At 43.7% G+C, this 21,011-nt stretch overlaps 1 protein-coding gene across 7 annotated transcripts in view; it reads right to left on the bottom strand.

Moving 5' to 3' along the window:
• The window catches only part of LOC129846683 (low-density lipoprotein receptor-related protein 1-like), a 168,011-nt gene that overhangs the window by 124,101 nt on the left and 22,899 nt on the right, over positions 1 to 21,011 (bottom strand). For all 7 annotated transcript variants that reach the window (XM_055914578.1, XM_055914580.1, XM_055914582.1 and 4 more), the window contains exon 2: positions 9,753 to 9,875. In XM_055914578.1, the coding sequence (XP_055770553.1) occupies positions 9,753 to 9,875 (123 nt within the window). The remainder of the gene's footprint in view (positions 1 to 9,752; positions 9,876 to 21,011) is intronic.

Genomic DNA, 21,011 nt, shown 5'->3' with positions numbered 1-21,011 from the left:
CCTGAGCTGTCAGTGACACCCATACATCAAAGCATAGTTTATACAGTCAATCCAGCCACACACACACACACAGACCACTCACACACAGACCACTCACACACAGACCACTAACTCACAGACCACTAACTCACAGACCACTCACACACACACAGACCACTAACTCACAGACCACTCACACAGACCACTAACTCACAGACCACTCACACACACACAGACCACTAACTCACAGACCACTCACACAGACCACTAACTCACAGACCACTCACACACACACAGACCACTAACTCACAGACCACTCACACAGACCACTAACTCACAGACCACTCACACACACACAGACCACTAACTCACAGACCACTCACACAGACCACTAACTCACAGACCACTCACACACACACAGACCACTAACTCACAGACCACTCACACAGACCACTAACTCACAGACCACTCACACACACACAGACCACTAACTCACAGACCACTCACACACACACAGACCACTAACTCACAGACCACTCACACAGACCACTAACTCACAGACCACTCACACACACACAGACCACTAACTCACAGACCACTAACTCACAGACCACTCACACAGACCACTCACACACACACAGACCACTAACTCACAGACCACTCACATAGACCACTCACACACACAGACCACTAACTCACAGACCACTAACTCACAGACCACACACACACACACACACACACACACAGACCACTCACACACACAGACCACTCACACACACAGACCACTCACACACACAGACCACTCACACACACAGACCACTCACACACACAGACCACTCACACACACAGACCACTCACACACACAGACCACTCACACACAGACCACTCACACACAGACCACTCACACACAGACCACTCACACACAGACCACTCACACACACACATTGAGATGTGAATAACCGCCACTCAATTATTTTATTCTCTCTTTTACTCTACAATAGAGAGCAGATTAACTTAACACCATTGCAAATTTTTAATCTTGAAAAGAGATGGCTCTAAATTTCCCTAAATGACTGAATAACTTTTGCAGTTCAGTGCATTGTCTCGTTTGACTTGGACGACTTCTTACGACTAGCACGAGAACAGAGCCTAACAATAATACCATTCGTCATCATCACCAATCATAACACAGAACTTCTAAAGTTCACACTCATGGCATTGTAGCCTGGCCCAGCAGCAGTGATCTCACTCAAAGATACCAGACTAATGATCCATTATGAGAAACAGCTATGCAAACCACGGAAAAGGCCTGAGGTGGAGGGAGAAAAGAAGCGAGAGACGAAAGAGGAGAGAATAAGCCAATCTTGTCTGTTCCATTATGCATATGGACCTCCTCACCGGATACAGTTGTTTGTATTAGCACCTTCTCATCACACAGAGCCATAAGGCACAACCCAGGAAGGGAGGCAGGGGATAGAGGAGGTAGAGGAACAGGACCAAGGAGAGGGGGGTGGGGGTGGGTAGAGATAGCTGAAGGGAGGAGTAAGGTAGAATAACAGAAGGAGGGCAAAGTGGGAAGACAGTATTAGCCTGCACTCTAGCCTCGAGCACTAGCTGCCTCATCTCCAAACTCTTCCTTTCCCACCAGCCCCCTTCCCTTGTTTTATACCCCCTCAGGGTACCCCTCGCCTCCCACTACTCCTCACCAACAGGGCACTGCCTAGATTACATAATGGCATTTTTAAAATGTAAACCCCTGACACGCTTCCCTTAGCTGAATAAAGGCCTGGGCCTCATGGCTCTGCCTCAGGTGGCTGGCCCAGCCTCAGCCTGGCTCACATCTCTCTCCCTCCTGTCTAAACTGCTGTCACATCTAATAAACACATCCCGCTGGACACAAACAACATATATAAAGTGTGTGTATATATGGTGTGTGTAATATATATATATATCAATATATATATCAATTCACACATTTCGGTTAGGACATCTACTTTGTGCATGACAAGTCATTTTTCCAACAATTGTTTACAGACAGATTATTTCACTGTATCACCCAGAGGGCTCTATGGTCAGGGAGTGACAGTACCCCTCCCCAAATGTGCGGACTCCGGCCACAAAACCTGAAACCAAAATGGGGATGGTGGTGACTAGTGTCGGTGGTGGCTCTGGTGCAGGTCTTTGCCCCCGCCCAGACCACAGATCCTGCCATGGAGCCGGGTAGAACGCCGTGCCCGGACTGGGCACCGGCGCAGAGGAAGGCTCCAGCCATGGAGCTGGGTTGGACGCCGCGCCGCGCCCGGACTAGGCACCGGCGCCGAGGAAGGCTCCTGCCATGGAGCAGGAATGGACACCGTGCCTGGACTGGGCATCGGCGCAGGTTGGAAACTGTTGTGCTGGTTAAAGAAACAATTAAACCGGGCCTTCTTTAGACTAGTTGAGTATCTGGAGCATCAGCATTTGTGGGTTAGATTGCCGGCTCAAAATGGCCAGAAACAAAGAACTTTCTTCCTAAACTTGTAAGGCTATTCTTGTTCTGAGAAATGAAGGCTATTCCATGCGAGAAATTGACAAGAAACTGAAGATCTCATACAACGCTGTGTACTACTCCCTTAACAGAACAGCACAAACTGTCTCTAACCAGAATAGAAAAAGCCCTAGGACCATGCCTCAGGACTACCTGGCCTGATGACTCCTTGCTGTCCCCAGTCCACCTGGCCGTGCTGCTGCTCCAGTTTCAACTGTTTTGCCTGCGGCTATGGAACCCTGACCTGTTTACCGGACGTGCTACCTGTCCCAGACCTGCTGTTTTCAACTCTCTAGAGACAGCAGGAGCGGTAGAGATACTCTGAATGATCGGCTATGAAAAGCCAACTGACATTTACTCCAGATGTGCTGACCTGTTGCACCCTCAACAACCACTGTGATTATTATTATTATTTGACCCTGCTGGTCATCTATGAACATTTGAACATCTTGGCCATGTTCTGTTATAATCTCCACCCAGCACAGCCAGAAGAGGACTGGCCACCCCTCATAGCCTGGTTCCCCTCTAGGTTTTTTCCTAGGTTCTGGCCTTTCTAGGGAGTTTTTCCTAGCCACCTTGCTTCTACACCTGCATTGCTTGCTGTTTGGGGTTTTAGGCTGGGTTTCTGTACAGCACTTTGAGATATCAACTGATGTAAGAAGAGCTTTATGAATATTTGATTTGATTTAACAGCTTACAGACGGTAGGCAATTAAAGTCAAAGTTATAAAAACTTGGAACACTAAAGAGGCCTTTCTACTGACTCTGAAAAACAGCAAAAGAAAGATGCCCAGGGTCCCTGCTCATCTACGTGAACGTGCCTTAGGCATCCAGCATGACAATGCCACCAGCCGTACTGCTCGTTCTGTGCGCGATTTCCTTCAAGACAGGAATGTCAGTGTTCTGCCATGGCCAGCGAAGAGCCCGGATCTCAACCCACTGAGCACGTCTGGGACTTGTTGGATCGGAGGGTGGGGGCTAGGGCCATTCCTTCCAGAAATGTCAGGGAACTTGCAGGTGCCTTGGTGGAAGAGTGGGGCAACATCTCACAGCAAGAACTGGCAATCTGGTGCAGTCCATGAAGAGGTGCACTGCAGTACTTAATGCAGCTGGTGGCCACACCAGATACTGACTTACTTTTGATTTCAGGGAATACATTATTCCATTTCTGTTAGTAACATGTCTGTGGAACTTGTTCAGTTTATGGTCTCAGTTGTTGAATCTTGTTATGTTCATACAAATATTTAGCTCAACCACAACCAAATAAGTGATCAAGCAAGTATACTGACCAAAAATGAATGAATAAAATCCTACGTATCCACCCCCTTAGCTGAACTACAAAGTAAACAACCCATCTACAAGCAGACAAGTGAAAACCGTCAGAAAAACACTCAAGGAATCTGGTCCTGACACTTAATTCCTTTTAGTCTGTTACACAAGCAGACAAGGCAAAGCAACAGCTAAATTACATCAAAACATATTACTAAAGCTGCTCCATGTCCAGACTTGGTCAGATGCGTGTTATTGAAAATGGAGTTATATCTCCTTAGCAGCTAATGTAGCTTTAGGAGGGAACCGTCTGTTAAACAGAACCTTATTAAAGGCCTGCAGCGGCAGGGGACGTCAAAACAGTGTTACGCACTTCCTGTGGTTCCAGCCAGTCGCAGTCAGAGCAGCGTTATGGGGATACAATTAAACACACAGACAGACTGAGGAGACAACATGCCCCAAGACAACTGACCTGACTGAGCCAGCTTAAGATAGCCTGCCATTCAGAATAGTGTGCAGGGGGAGTGTGTGCGTAAATGCATGCGTGCATTCTGCAGTGCAGTTGATTAATCTTATCCTAAATCACAAAGCAGAAAACGAAACAATTGTATGTAGCTATGCATTTGCATTACGCAGTATGTTCTAATCCATCTTAATACATGTTATAAGCCTATAAGACTTATTCCTGGCAGGCAGCATCTCACTCTGCTTGGCTGTTCTGTTCTGACCAGGCAAGACTGGTCACAAAGATGAACATTGTAGGGGTGCGCTGTGCTCTGCTCGTAGGAGGGCTGACCAGCTGCATGACCACAGTGGTTGACTTCACTTCAATGGCCGCCACACATATCAATAAAAGACACTGGGAATCATTCAGCCTGCATAGATAAATAAATGCCAGTCATGCATCCACCCTGATCCTTCACTCAATAGCATCAGCAATAGCACACACAAATGTTTGAAGTAATGCGAGGAGATATTACCGAAGTTGGGTTTGGTCTGAATTTTTCTATCAAGCAAATGTCTTCTTGGCCTCTTGTTGTGGTAATAAAGCACAAACTTACTTCTGTATTCTCACTTCTACTTGTGTCTGTGCTGCTACCAACACAAATCCAGTATCAACCAGCGCATGGCCTTTTCTCCTGTCCTTCTGAACCATTTCATTTGTTTTTCTCCCTCATGTCGTGGAGAGCCAGGGCCCCACTAGGAGTGGAGTCTTTTAACTGTTGTTTTTGTCAGGGAGGGAGAGTGAGAGAGAGAAGGGGGAATGTAGTTACTGTTGTTTCTGTCCCAGATAGACAGGGGTGTAGGCTGAGGCCCTGCAAATGAAGAAAAAAAAACAGCTTGTGAAAAACAGCAGGTTTCTCCATTGGTCTGGGCCAGCCTGTGATGACTTCCAGACTCATGGATGGGCGCTCCCTCCTCCGCTCAGTTCCCCTCCCGTCCTCGTCTAGACTGTCTCCACGGCAATCTCCCCTTTCCTCTCGGTCACTCCCTCTCTCCCTGGTTCTATATTTCTCCCCTCTCCCTTGTTTTCTTTCAATCGCTCCTTTCCCTTTCTTCTAGCCTTGGTTTCTCCTTCCTTCCAGATCCAGACTGAGCGCTGAGCTGAGCGTTTCTCTCCGAGGGAGAAGCTGACCAAATAGACAGGGCTGCTTTGATTTCCCCCCCCCCCCGGGACACTCTTTCCAACAGTGTCTGATCCCCAATAAAGGCATTGATTCAGGGGGGAAATGACAGCCATCGTATTTTTATATTCCACCCTGTTTGGTTTTGTCTTATGACCAGTGTTGCGGTGGTTACAAAATTATTATTTTTTAATCATAACTTGCTAAAACAAATTACTTTACTTATTTTCCCTGTTAACAACGTCATCGTTACATAGGCCTATACACCAACACAAGTAGCCTAATAATGACAGATTCTACCGTGGATAAGGACAACATTTCCTCAACTACATATCCAGCTACCAGCTTGTTCAGCTCTCCCTGGGTTACAGCCTGTTCTCCTGAATGATTCAAATCAAGCCTGGGATGAGGTAGGCCTACAGTCCTCTTCAGAAGCAGTGGTCAGGTCTCGGGGGTCTTTCGCTATGAGTTTCGTGTTGGCGTGTTGCCTTTGTAGGTGCTTCAAGAGAATGGAAGTCGTGTTTCTAGCAGTGGAGACTAGTTTCTCGCCTGTGCACAGTTTACATTTTACAGTTATATTCTTGTCATTTTGTAATGGGAATACATCTACACTGAGAAAGTTGACGTTTTAGAAGCTGCTGCCATGTTTCATCTCCCTCACTAATGCAGTTAGTAGTAGTGTGTAAACAGAACCTGGGGTGGGGGATTGTTTTTAATAATGCAGCAACAGAGGAAATAATCACTAATATTTATTTGGATCATTAACTATAATAGGAAGGGAATGATAGCAAAAGTAACAACCTGTGTCTTTCATCAGTAACTAATACTATTACTTAAAAAGAAAACAGTAACTATGTAATAACACTCGCTACCGCAAAAGGTTCTTATTGCTGTAACGCGTTACCTCCAACACTGCTTATGACTGCCACCTCTGTGGCGAGGGGTGTAGAAGGAAACCGTTTCTTTCAAAGCAAAGATAAACTTTGTAAATCAGGTAATTGGGTATGACTGAGTTGCGTGAAGGCACACATGAATGAATGGCCAACGCTCTCTGTAACGGATGAAGCTTCCCATTGTTTTCCCCAGCCAGACCCAGGGCACTGTGTTGAATCTGATTATGTGTCAATGTAAGCCTGGTTATAGAACCACACACTCCTCTCATGCAGTGCATTAGAAAAGTGTTCAAACCCCTCGACTTTTTCCACTTTGTTACGTTACAACCTTATTCTAAAATAGATGAGATTGTTGTTTTTCCTCATCAAATCAACACACAATAATACCCCATAATGACAAAGCAAAAACAGATTTAGACATTTTTGTTTGTGTATTAAAAAAAATACATTTACATAAGTATTCAGACCATTTACTCAGTACTTCGTTAAATCACCTTTGGCAGCCTCGAGTCTTCTCGGGTATGAAGCTACAAGCTTGGCACACCTGTATTTGGGGAGGTACTCCCATTCTTCTCTGCAGTTCATGTCAAGCTCTGTCAGGTTGGACGGGGAGCGTCGCTGCACAGCTCTTTTCAGGTCTCTCCAGAGATGTTAGATCGGGTTCAAGTCCGGGCACTGGCTGGTCCACTCAAGAACACTCATTGACTCGTCCTGAAGCCACTCCTGCGTCATCTTGGCTGTGTGCTTAGGGTCGTTGTCCTGTTGAACCTTCACCCCAGTCTACGGTCCTGAGTGCTCTGGAGCAGGTTTTCATCAAGGATCTCTGTACTTTGCTCCGTTCACCTTTCTCTTGATCCTGACTAGTCTCCCAGTCCCGGCCTCTGAAAAACATCCTCACAGCATGATGCCACCACCATGCTTCACTGTAGGGATGGTGTCAGGTTTCCTCCAGACGTGACGCTTCGCATTCAGGCGAAGAGTTCAATCTTGGTTTCATCAGTCCAGAGAATCTTGTTTCTCATGGTCTGGGAGTCCTTTAGGTGCCTTTTGGCAAACTTCAAGTAGGCTGTCATGTGCCTTTTACTGAGGAGTGGCTTCCATCTGGCCACTCTACCATAAAGGCCTGATTTGGTGGAGTGCTGCAGAGATGGTTGTCCTTCTGAAAGGTTATCCGATCTCCACAGAGGAACTCTGGAGCTCTGTCAGACTGAACATAGGGTTCTTGGTCACCTCCCTGACTAAGGCCCTTCTCCCACAACTGCTCAGTTTGGCTGGCCAGCCAGCTCTAGGAAGAGTCTTGGTGGTTACAAACTTCTTCCATTTAAAAATGATGGAGGCCACTGTGTGCTTGGGGACCTTCAATGCTGCAGAAATGTTTTGGTACCCTTCCCCAGATCTGTGCATAGACACAATCCTTTATCGGCGCACTACGGAAATTCCTTTGACCTCATGGCTTGGTTTTTACACTGACATGCACTGTCAACTGTGGGACCTTATAGACAGGTGTGCCTTTCCAAATCATGTCTAAATCAATTGAATTTACAACAGGTGGACTCCTATCAAGTTGTAGAAACATCTCAAGGACGATCAATGGAAACAGGATTCACCAGAGCTCAATTTTGGGTCTTATAGCAAAGGGTCTGAATACTTATGTAAATAAGATGTTTTTTTACATTTGCAAAAAATTCTAAAAAACTGTTTTTGCTTTGCCAATATGGGGTTTTGTATGTAGATGAGGGGAATAAAAAAATATATATTATAGAATAAGGCTAACTTAACAAAATGTAGAAAAAGGTGTTCGAATGCACTGTAAGTAACCGGCCTGAAGTATAAATACGTTTTCATACTATAGCACTAGACCTGTAGGAAGCACTTCAATTGAGTCCTTATCCGTGATCGCTGCCAAATCGGCCCTAATTGCCATCAGTTTATCTAAATCACATAAGTCATCATCCCTCCATGCCAAGGAAGCCTTCTCCTCTGCTGATAAGACTTACCCTCTTCTTTCTTCTACCAGGGGAACATAAGCAACCATCATTAGGGTAGTTGATAACGTTGGAGACTTGACTCCAGCCAAATTTATGGTGAACAAATGCAATCAAATTAAGCATACATAATAAAATAGAGCAGGTACCTCAATCGCTTTTCTAATTATATGGGTGATAAGAGAGAATGATACAGTCAAGGAACTATAAAAGTGAAACACCTACCTTTAGCTACACATCTTAAAGCAGAAGTTAAAGTTTAGATTGATATCTTAGGGTTTGGGGTGTATGTTTATGTGCAGAAAGAAGTTGAGCATCGCACCCATGCACAAATATAGTGAGCTCCAATTTCTGTGTTGTTTTGGCTCTGTACTCCAGCACTTTGGATTTGAAATGACATGACTGTCAGCTTTAATTTGAGGGTATTGTCATCCATACCAGATGAACCGTTGAGAGATTACAGCACTTTTTGTATATAGTCCCCCATTTTAGGGGACCAAAAGTATTGGGAGAAATTCACTTCATGTGTATTAAAGTAGTCAAAAGTTTAGTATTTGGTCCCATATTCCTAGCACGCAATGATTACATCAAGCTTGTGACTCTACAAACTTGTTGGATGCATTTACTGTTTGTTTCGGTTGCGTTTCAGAAGATTTCGTGCCCAATAGAAATGAATGGTAGAAAATGTATTGTGTCATTTTGGAGTCACTTACTGTAAATAAGAATACATTTCTAAACACTTCTACATTAATGTGGATGCTACCATGACTATGGGATAGTCAGGAATTAAATCGTGAATAATGATGAGTGAGAAAGCACAAATATCAAACCTCCCAAGACATACTAATTCCTGACTATGTGCATGTGACAATTAAACTTTAATTTTTTTTGGAACAGCTGGTGAATGTGTAGGACATAAGGAGAATAACTGGTCCATTAAACTCTGGGTGCACTGGACAGTCTGTAGACTCAATGTGACAGAGAGTGCATTCTGTTAGACATGACTCATGCCACAGCTAGGCTAACTAGACTCAATATGAAACACGGTGACAACCATGATGTACTGTATTGCCAAACCATAGGACAGCTGTAGGGGGACGTTGTGACCCATTTAAAATGATGATCCACTCAAACGGAACACCAACAAAGCATGACCTTTGGTACTCAATCCAACCAATGGTACTCAATCCGACACAATGCTAAGAAGTAGGCTACTGTGAGGGACAGACATTTGAATGTAGGAATGTATGTCCATTTTGTTTATTCCCTCTGCATCTGTAGCTAGTTGTTAATGACTTGAGAATAACTAGCTACAGATGCAGAGGGAATAAACAAAATGGACATCAATTCCTACATTAAAATGTCTGTCCCTCACAGTAGCCTACTTCTTAGCATTGTGTCGCTAATTTCCTTCGTAGCCACACAAGTGGAAAATGGACACAACAGACGAACAGCATGCGAGAGACAAGACTTACAGACATCCAGCGATTCATCCGAGCCGTCTGGGCAGTCCTTCTCCCCATCGCAGCGCCAGCCCTTGGAGATGCACGTCACCTGGTCCTTACAAACAAACTGCTTCGGACTGCACGTCTTTGGGGCTGAAACAGACAAGACATTAACTGTAAAATTATGTAGTAGATAACTCTGTAGTGGAAAACACGAAATATAACGTTGAGTAGAAAGTTTGTTGCATATAGGTTGATAGAGAAGGCAAGGAAAGTTAAATAATTGTGTACTGCATAACGTTAAAAATATGTTCCCTAATGTTGGAAGGGGGCCCCAAGTGAAAAAGTTTGGGAACCCCTGCTTTAGTGAAAGGGGCCAAGAGCGGACACACACAGAGAACAGCCTCCGGTCTTGTAGGTATTTGCGTCGGCTTGCCCCGAAATATCCAGGTCAGTGTTCCCAGGCCAACAGCAGTGATGCAACACATCTACAGGCTATCAAAGGACATCTTGTTCCAAAAGCACCCCCCCCTCCCTCAAGCCCCCTAACCCCACCACCCAAAAAAATAGAAAACTGTCCTCTATCCAGAGCCAAAAGGGGGAAAGTTTTCAAAGCTGCACCACCTTAAATCCTCTCCTGTGCACAGGCACATATAACACACACACATGCTAATCAGCATAGTTATGTAGTCTAGGAGGGCTGAGGGAGTGCTGGTTTAACATGCCGTTAGCCAGGCAGGCATATGGGGTCTAGAGAGCTTGGGAGCTAGTGAAGGAAACATTAGGAATGCTGACCTAAAAATCCAGTCAGAAAAAAAAAGTGAAGATTTTTTTTTATTATAAAAACAAAATAACTGAATACCTCCTAGGAGACCTTGAAGACTTTTGTTAAATTCTAAACTAACAGCCTGGAACTTTCCAGACTTGGAATCGGTGGTTATGGAGAAACATGCGAGAGTCGCCTCGAGTCGTAAAACCGCACTTCAAAGAGATATTAAAACTCGTTTCTAAACTGAAATAGGGTGCATTGGTTCATGGATCAATTAATTCACTGGCCAGTCAGTGATGTTTTCCAGACATTAAGAAAGCAACCATTTTCTCAAACTAGAATGCAGGCATAGTGAGTGGTCTGATTTCAGAAAGGTATTCTACTCTTTTAACCAATGTATTTAGCCTATACTGAACAAGTCAGGGGATTATTATGATTGTGACAGCATTAAGGGGGAGGCACTACAACCGGCCTACTGAGTTCAACAAAAAAGAAGGTAGGTTAGCAGAATCAAATATCTTCCTTTTACTACACTGAACAAAAAATATAAAATCACTGCATCACAGTGCTAGACCAAGGGTTCAATCCAAGGCTGTTTCACAACTGGCCATGATCGGGAGTCCCATAAGCCGGCGCACAATTGGCCTAGCGTGGTCCGGGTTAGGGGAGGGTTAGGCCAGGGGGGGCTTTACTTGGCTCATCGCGCTCTAGCAACTTCTGGTGGCAGGCTGGGCGCCTGCAGGCTGAGCTCGGTCGTCAGTTGAACAGTGTTTCTTCCGACACATTGGTGCGGCTGGCTTCCAGGTTAAGCGGGCAGGTGTAAAGAAACACGGTTTGGTGGGTCATGTTTCAGAGGACGCACGACTCAACCTTCCCCTCCTGAGCCCGTTGGGGAGTTGCAGCAATGAGACAAGATTGAAATTGGGGAGAAAATGTCAACCAGAGCTGCTGTCAGAGAATTTAATGTTAATTTCTTTAATATAAGCTGCCTCCAACAACGTTTTAGAGAATTTGGCAGTACGTCCAACCGGCCTCACAACCGCAGACCCATGTGTATGGCGTTGTGTAGGCGAGCAGTTTGCGGATGTCAACTTTGTGAACAGAGTGACCCATGGTGGCGGTGGGGTTATGATATGGGCAGGCATAAACTACGGACAAGGAACACGATTGCATTTTGTCAATGAAAATTTGAAAATGTCCTTTATTGAACTGTAACTCAGTAAAATTGTATAAATTGTTGCATGTTGTATTTATATTTTTGTTCAGTACATTTCTAAATGTCCACAGTTGGCCTACAGCAGCCATACTCCTCTATAACATCAGTGATGCGTCAGTGTACAAGATGAGAGGCTTTGGGCAAACGTGTGAGAGCCAGGCTGTTTGACTAACAGTGGAACAAGTTATTATTAGAGAGACAATTTGAGTATGTGAATGAGGAAATAGGATGTCATTGTCTTTGAAGTTGAAGAGGCACTCATCAGAAGAGTGACCACAGAAAAGAGGGATGGTCTCTGGCTGCGTGGCTAAAAGGTACGTGGGGATATGGGGTGTGGTAACTAGTCTCTCCCGTTGGTTAGACAAGGCTGTCTGCCAGTGAAGTATCAGCACCTTCCCCCCTCTCGAACAGTGCACTTTAATTTTTTCTTAAAACAGAAAAGTCTTGTTACTTAGAGAAATGCAAAAAAAGGCCCCCTAGATTCCAGAACATTCTTTCCATCTAAGGTGCAGCCAAATAGTCTTTGAGATGACCACTGACTGAAACATTCAGTTTGTTTGTTTGTTTTTCATCAACTAAAAAAATGGGGCCATGTTGGGTTATTTTAGGGCATTCCACTGGCGGGGTGCTGGGGTGAAGGGGGTCTTTATATGGCTCTCTGGCACACACACACACATACACACACGTAAAAATGCATGCAGACACAGAAGTCTGACTCCGAAATAGAGATCTTTCTCTCTGCTCATCCTCCTCTTCCTGACAGTGCTACCTGCACCTCCGCCCGACTAACTACATATATTCTCTCGCCAAGAAGTCATGAGTTATCCCTGAATTATTGATATAACGCAACCATGCTTGTGAAAAATGAGCTCTTATTTGTTGTATTGTTTGTTTATGAGGAGGCTACGGTAGATGCCAAAGAGACAGGGCAAGCAAGGCAGCTGGAACTTGAACGCTGCTTGCTGTGTGTGACGGGGCCTACAGAGAGCAGCCGCCATGTTTGCAACAGCCATGTGTGTAATGGATCTTGGAGACAGTAATGGCTGTGGGATTAAACTAGTGTTCTGTTAACATAGCAGCAGCCGCTTCAGACACGACTCAACGAGCAGCTGACAGGAAGCTACCGGGGAGAGCAGGAAGTGGGTCAGGAGGTAAAGCTACTGCAGCAGATTTTAACTGTACTACTAATGGGACTGTTGTGACCAGCAGGGATGTTCTAGAGGGAGGAAGTGGCGATAAGTAAAAAGAGAATGGTGACAACAATGACAGAATGAAGATTCATTTTCCTGGGCATTTCCTTTATCATATTAGAACTGATAAGGAAAATCTGTATTTTCCAGTCTGGGTGGCAATGCTGGCTAGAAACCTGCATTATTGAATAAATTATGCTATGGGCAAACTGGTGGATAGCAGCCGAGTGGCTACAGGGGAAAGGGGGGGGGGGACACAAAGTGGAAAGAAAAGACTTGACAGAACAGGGGAGAGGAGAGAAGAATGTATAAGTAGGGCAAGCCATCAAAGTTATACTGCTGACCAGTAGGAGGAGGAGGAGATAAAGGACTGAGGCTCAGGCCCCATCCCAGGTCAGGCCAGCTCGGGACAAGGGAGAAGCAGAGGGAGCTGAGGCAAGAGGAGGTGGTTGAGATGGGTCGGGACGGGGGAATGTCACACCTGCTATCAATGAGCTGCCCGCCTCTCCATGTTGTTTACCCAACTGGATGTGTGTGAAAACGCTCCTGGTCACCACCATTTGGGCTAAATAACAACTCCCCCTCCACCACCCCACCATCCCCCAGGAAGGGCTCAAGGCAAACACAACCTTCTCTCACCTAGCAACAGGACCTCCAAGTGCCCACAACACACACACATACATATATACATACATATATATGTATGTATATATATGTACATATATACATATATATACATATATACATATATATACATATATATTTACATATACATATATATATACATACACATACATATATACACATACGTATATATATATATATATATACATACATATATATATATACACATATATATACATACACATATATATACATACACATATATATACACATATATATATATACACATATATATACATAAATAAAACTGGAGCTGCACCAGGGAACCCGCCAATTCAAGCAAAGATCAAGAAGGGTACAGCACTGGACTAGACAGGGGCCAGAGATAAGTAATAAGAACTGCTGTACCACTCCACTTACACAGCCTTTGAGATACTGGATGTCTGAAAGTAGGCTACAATCAACTACATAGAGAGAAGTTCACTGGTGAAAGATAAATGGAAAGATTTAAATAACTTCACAGTAACAAACTCAGCAGAAAAAGAAAAGTCCTCTCACTGTCAACTGCGTTTATTGTCAGCAAACTTAACATGTGTAAATATTTGTAAGAACATAACAAGATTCAACTACTGAGACTAGAGGTCGACCGATTAATCGGAATGGCCGATTAATTAGGGCCGATTTCAAGTTTTCATAACAATCGGAAATCGGTAATTTTGGAAGCCGATTTTGCCGATTTTTATTTATTTATTTAACTAGGCAAGTCAGTTAAGAACACATTCTTATTTTCAATGACGTCCTAGGAACGGTGGGTTAACTGCCTTGTTCAGGGGCAGAACGACAGATTTTTACCTTGTCAGCTCAGGGATTCAATCTTGCAACCTTACGGTTAACTAGTCTAACGCTCTAACCACCTGCCTCACGAGGAGCCCGCCTGTTACGCGAACGCAGTAAGAAGCCACGGTAAGTTGCTAGCTAGCATTAAACGTATCTTATAAAAAACAATCACCACTAGTTATAACTACACATGGTTGATGATATTACTAGTTTATCTAGCGTGTTCTGCGTTGCATATAATCAATGCAGTGCGCATTCGTGAAAAAGGACTGTCGTTGCTCCAACGTGTACCTAACCATCAATGCCTTTCTTAAAATCAATACACAGAAGTATATATTTTTAAACCTGCACATTTAGCTAAAAGAAATCCAGGTTAGCAGGCAATATTAACCAGGTGAAATTGTGTCACTTCTCTTGCGTTCATTGCACGCAGAGTCAGGTTATATGCAACAGTTTGGGCTGCCTGGCTCATTGCAAACTAATTTGCCAGAATTTTACGTAATTCTGGCAAATTGAAGGTTGTGCAATGTAACAGGAATATTTAGACTGATGGATGCGTTAGATAAAATACGGAACCGTTCCGTATTTCACTGAAAGAATAAATGTTTTGTTTTCGAGATGATAGTTTCCGGATTCGACCATATTAAAGACCTTAGGCTTGTATTTCTGTGTGTTATTATGTTATTATTAAGTCTATGATTTGATAGAGCAGTCTGACTGAGCGATGGTGGGCACCAGCAGGCTCGTAAGCATTCATTCAAACAGCACTTTCGTGCGTTTTTCCAGCAGCTCTTCGCTGTGCTTCAAGCCTATCAACTACCAAGATTAGGCTGGTGTAACCGGTGTGAAATGGCTAGCTAGTTAGCGGGGTGCGCGCTAATAGCGTTTCAAATGTCACTCGCTCTGAGACTTGGAGTAGTTGTTCCCCTTGCTCTGCACGGGTAACGCTGCTTCGAGGGTGGCTGTTGTCGATGTGTTCCTGGTTCGAGGCCAGGTAGCGGCGAGGAGGGATGGAACTATACTGTTACATTAGCAATACTAAAGTGCCTATAAGAACATCCAATAGTCAAAGGTATATGAAATACAAATCGTATAGAGAGAAATAGTCCTATAATTCCTATAATAACTACAACCTAAAACTTCTTACCTGGGAATATTGAAGACTCATGTTGAAAGGAACCACCAGCTTTCATATGTTCTCATGTTCTGAGCAAGGAACTTAAACGTTAGCTTTCTTACATGGCACATATTGCATTTTTACTTTCTTCTCCAACACTTTGTTTTTGCATTATTTAAACCAAATTGAACATCTTTCGTTATTTATTTGAGGCTAAATTGATTGTATTGATGTATTATATTAAGTTAAAATAAGTGTTCAGTATTGTTGTAATTGTCATTATTACAACAACAAAAAATATATAAAAAAATATTATTTTTATTTATTTAAATTGGCCGATTAAATCGGTATCTGCTTTTTTTGGTCCTCCAATATCCGGTATCGGTGTTGAAAATCATAAATCGGTCGACCTCTAACTGAACAAGTTCCACAGGCATGTGACTAACAGAAATGGAATAATGTGCCCCTGAAAAAAGGGGGTGGTCAAAATCAAAAGTAACAGTCAGTATCTGGTGTGGCCACCAGCAGTGCATCTCCTCCTCATGGACTGCAGCAGATTTGCCAGTTCTTGCTGTGATACGTTACCCCACTCTTCCACCAAGGCACCTGCAAGTTCCCGGAATTCTGTCGGGAATGGCCCTAGCCCTCACCCTCTGATCCAACAGGTCCCAGACGTGCTCAATGGGATTGAGATCCGGGCTCTTCGCTGGCCATGGCAGAACATTGACATTCCTGTCTTGCAGGAAATCACGCACAGAACGAGCAGTATGGCTGGTGGCATTGTCATGCTGGAGGGTCATGTCAGGATGAGCCTGCAGGAAGGGTACCACATGAGGGAGGAGGATGTCTTCCCTGTAACACACAGTGTTGAGATTGCCTGCAATGACAACAAGCTCAGTCCAATGATGCTGTGACACATCGCCCCAGAGCATGACGGACCCGCCACCTCCAAGTCGATCCCGCTCCAGAGTACAGGCCTTGGTGTAACGCTCATTCCTTCGACATAAACGCCAATCCGACCATCATCCCTGGTGAGACAAAACCGCGACTCGTCAGTGAAGAGCACTTTTTGCCAGTCCTGTCTGGTCCAGTGACAGTGGGTTTGTACCCATAGGCAACGTTGTTGCCGGTGATGTCTGGTGAGGACCTACCTTACAACAGGCCTACAAGCCCTCAGTCCAGCCTCTCTCAGCCTATTGCGGACAGTCTGAGCACTGATGGAGGGATTGTGCATTCCTAGTGTAACTCAGGAAGTTGTTGTTGCCTTCCTGTACCTGTCCCGCAGGTGTGACGTTCGGATGTACCGATCCTGTGCAGGTGTTGTTACACGTGGTCTGCCACTGCAAGGACAATCAGCTGTCCATCCTGTAGCAATGTCTTAGGCGTCTCACAGTACGAACATAGCAATTTATTACTCACATCTGCAGTCCTCATGCCTCCTTGCAGCATGCCTAAGGCACGTTCACACAGATGAGCAGGGACCCTGGGCATCTTTCTTTTGGTGTTTTTCAGAGTCAGTAGAAAGGCCTCTTTAGTGTCCTAAGTTTTCATAACTATGACCTTAATTGCCTACCGTCTGTAAGCTGTTAGTCTTAACGACCGTTCCACAGGTGCATGTTCATTAATTGTTTATGGTTCTGTGAACAAGCATGGGAAACAGTGTTTAAACCCATTACAATGAAGATCTGTGAAGTGATTTGGATTTTTACGAATTACCTTTGAAAGACAGGGTCCTGAAAAAGGGACGTTTCTTTTTTTGCTGAGTTCATGTGTGGAGGCCTAATAATAGTTATGGAAATGTTGCAGCTGAGTCAATTGGAAACTAAATCTTGAATAGTTTAATTTAATAACAATAGGCACTCTGATGAAACGAAGTGAAAAACATTGCAGTACATATTCTGCTGTTCTATCATGCATGTAACGATGTCCGAGGGGGAAGAAATAAATAAAATGAATAATGAGCTAAGACAAGAGAAACATTTAGTCAAATATCACAATTTATGAATACAGAATTCCCTCGTCTCTCATGTTTACTCTATCCATCTAGTCAAGGTTGTACTTCAGTCAGTAGTGACACTAAAATAACTAGTCAGAGGTGTAAAGTACTTAAGTAAAAATACCCTAAAGTATTACTTAAGTATTTTTTTTGAGTAACTGTACTTTACCATTTATCCTTGACAACTTTTACTTCACTACATTCCTAAAGAAGAGAATGCACTTTTTACTCCTTACATTTTCCTTCTCACCCAAAAGCACTCGTTACATTTTGAATGATTAGCAGGACAGGAAAATTGTCTAATTCATGCACTTATCAAGAGAACATCACTGGTCATCCCTACTGCCTCTGATCTGACAGACTCACTAAACACAAATGCTTCGTTTGTAAATTATGCCTGACTGTTGAAGTGTGCCCCTGGCTATCCGTAAATAAAATTTAAAAAAAATAATTGTGCCGTCTGGGTTGCTTAATATAAGGAATTTGAAATTATTTATACTTTTGATACTTAAGTATATTTTAGCGAATACATTTTCTTTTGATACTTAAGTATACTTAAAACCAAATACTTTAAGACTTTTACTCAAGTAGTATTTTACCTGGCGACTCACTTTTACTTAAGTAATTTTCTTTTAAAAGGCATCTTTACAGTTCACTCAAGTATGACAATTCTGTACTTTTTCCCCCACTAATAGATATGAAAGGCAGACGGCCAGGCGGAGAGACATAATATAGCCCAGTCACCAGACATACATGGTTACTATACCCCAGGCAGTAACAGAGACCCGCAACCACCACCCTTATTGACAATGTCACTGTGGGGTAGACACGTGCAGCCAGTCAGCCATACTCACTCTCATAGACTACAGTAAGTCTCAACTCGTTAACCCTAGCCTATTATCACAGGAGACTTTCTTCCCATGACCGTGCAGGTTGGACTGCTGTTGTCCCGTTTGTGTACTCTATGTAAGTGAGTGTGTGTGTGTGTGCGCACACTCGCACAGGCTTGTGCATGACTGCAGCTGGATTCCGTTAGAGTACATACACAATACTGTTTGGATAAACTTCCTGAGAGAAGACCGGCTGTATTATGGTCCAGACCTCCAAAGAGCTTAAGGGGAGATTCTCTCTCAGTTATGGCCCATTGTTATTGGGATTGGCTCTAAAGTATAGGTCTATGTACAGTGTGTATTGAGAATAAAGAATCTGTCATGGATATAAGACACCAGGTATGTGACGGGAGGCTGAGCAGAAAGCCAGAGTGGCCATTAAATGGTTTCAATGACTTGACGGGAATAGGGTCCAGTAAGTAAAAATGGCATGTACTACTTTCTTTTTTTTCCTTCTTTTTTTTTTACAGAGTAAAACACAATCCTAGACAGAGTAATTATAAGTCTTATCCTAAATATGTCTTGGTGTTATTTAACAAGTGATAAAACGTCATTACCATTTGCAAATATTTAGAGGAGGCAAAGAGAGGCTTACATCAGGGGGGGAACATAAACAACTTGAGTTGTGTGTAATCCTTCCCATCATGAACTCCCCTCTTGGCTAGTCTCACAGTTCCGGCCTCCTCCTCAAACACACAATCTAAAACAGTTTCATATTCACATGAGAGAGAAAGAGCTTAGCGCTCAGATACATCCTGCCAAATGGACTTGATGGTCATTCAAAACTGAATAGACATAAGAGACCAAGAATGAAAACATCTTCAGAAGGATAAGATTTCCCAACAACATGGCCTCAAATCAACTGGACTACCCTTGACCTGGAAACAGAGCTAAAAGACCCTGACATGATGGTGTCTCTCAACTATTTGCAGAATGTATTTGGAAGTCCATTAAAACAAAGAGAAGAAAAACAATGTGTTTGTCCCTATGGAGAGCAGAGTTCTCTGGAGACGGCCCCATTGAATTCCAAACCTTGGGGATTTCACCGGCTGCAAGTCCAAGTGTGACCAATAATGGGAAAGCAAACAACGAAAGGCTGAGTCAGGCAGAGGGAGCGAGGTCAGGGAGTGAAGAGAAAAGGGGGGAGGGGGTGTTGAGGGGATGTGTCCCCTTGGAAGCTCTGTCAAGCGATTGGAAGTCCTCTCTCCTGACCTCTGGCCTGACCTGAAGATGTTACACTGTGGATCTAACTGCCAAAACAAGAACATCGTTAACTCCATGTGGCTACAGTGGCCTCCTTCCAGCCTCCTCCCTCTCCATCCAGCAGACTCAATGTTTAGTCATGGAAGAGCGTGAAAAGGGGGAAAAGGTTCCCAATTTGTCAAGTTGCAAAATAAGCCCTGGGGCACCAGCTGTGCATCTTAAAATATGGAGCGCTGAGTTTTGAAGGCCTGGAAAAATGCAAAATGTGCCCGTCCACACGAGAACAAACAGAAGGAAAACAGAAATTTCAGACAGACTCGGGGCTGTGGTAAAATGTTCATGAAATGCAGGCAGTTTCTGATTGATCTTTTAAAAGGATGGGGTGACTCTCTTGAAAGCAGGACATTTTGGATCTTTTAATGAGCTGAACCTGCTTGATATCCCTGTAAATAAAGGCCTTCATTAACATCACATCAAAGAGGATAGGGCACTGGTGTGTGTGTGCGCGTGTGTGCGTGCAGGAGTGGTTGGTTTCCATCTTTTTATAGTATGGTGTGTGCATGTATGAGTGTGTCCATAAGTGTACACAGTATAGTGCGCTACAAAATACACTTTCCAGTGACACTGACTCACCCAATGATGATGAAGCATAGGTTACTCACCGGTGATGGCTGATCATTCGTGCTAATATCTCAAGATAAGCTACTTTGAAAAACACTGCTGTTTGCTCAGAATTTCTTTAAGCTTTACTGACAGATTAGTCTTCTCTTTTCAGCAGTAGGCATTTTCTTTCCAAAACGGTAGGTCTACATTTTTCTCGGAATTGTATTTTGACATTTGTGAAAGGCAAACTGACAGCTGCAACCAACCATAAAAATATAATCCATAGATGGCAGCTCCCATTTGGGGTGGCAGGTAGCCTAGTGGTTAGAGCGTTGGGCCAGTAACTGAAATGTTGCTGGATTGAATCCCTGAGATGACAAGGTAAAAATCTGTCGTTCTGCCCCTGAAAAAGAAAGTTAACCTCCTGTTCCCCAGTAGACAGTCATTGTAAATAATAATTTGTTTTTAACCGACTTGCCTAGTTAATAAAATAAATTCAAGTCAGGACTGGCAGCCATTGCTAGTGTACACATGAATTTAACAGTCAAAGTGCCAGGGTTAGAGGTTCCAAAATCCTTCGATGGATTATATCTATGGCCACAACGCAACAAGTTGTTCTAGATTTGGCGCGTATGCTGCCCAAATTGTAGCCTTCCTGACAGTAAAAAGTTTTTTTTAGAAGCGATTGACCTGTAGCTAAATTATGATCTCTGGTGTAGTGTTTTGAATTATTTTATTTATGTATGTTCAGAGAGGAGTAATATCACTTTAGAGGATTTTTTATATAGCCTAATTTTGCCCCCAAAGATTACATTCGGTACTTCCCGCAGCTATGGACCACCTC

This window comes from Salvelinus fontinalis, chromosome 3 (genome assembly GCF_029448725.1).
Source record: "Salvelinus fontinalis isolate EN_2023a chromosome 3, ASM2944872v1, whole genome shotgun sequence".
Lineage (NCBI taxonomy): Eukaryota > Metazoa > Chordata > Actinopteri > Salmoniformes > Salmonidae > Salvelinus > Salvelinus fontinalis.
This window is presented reverse-complemented; position numbering and strand designations above follow the sequence as displayed.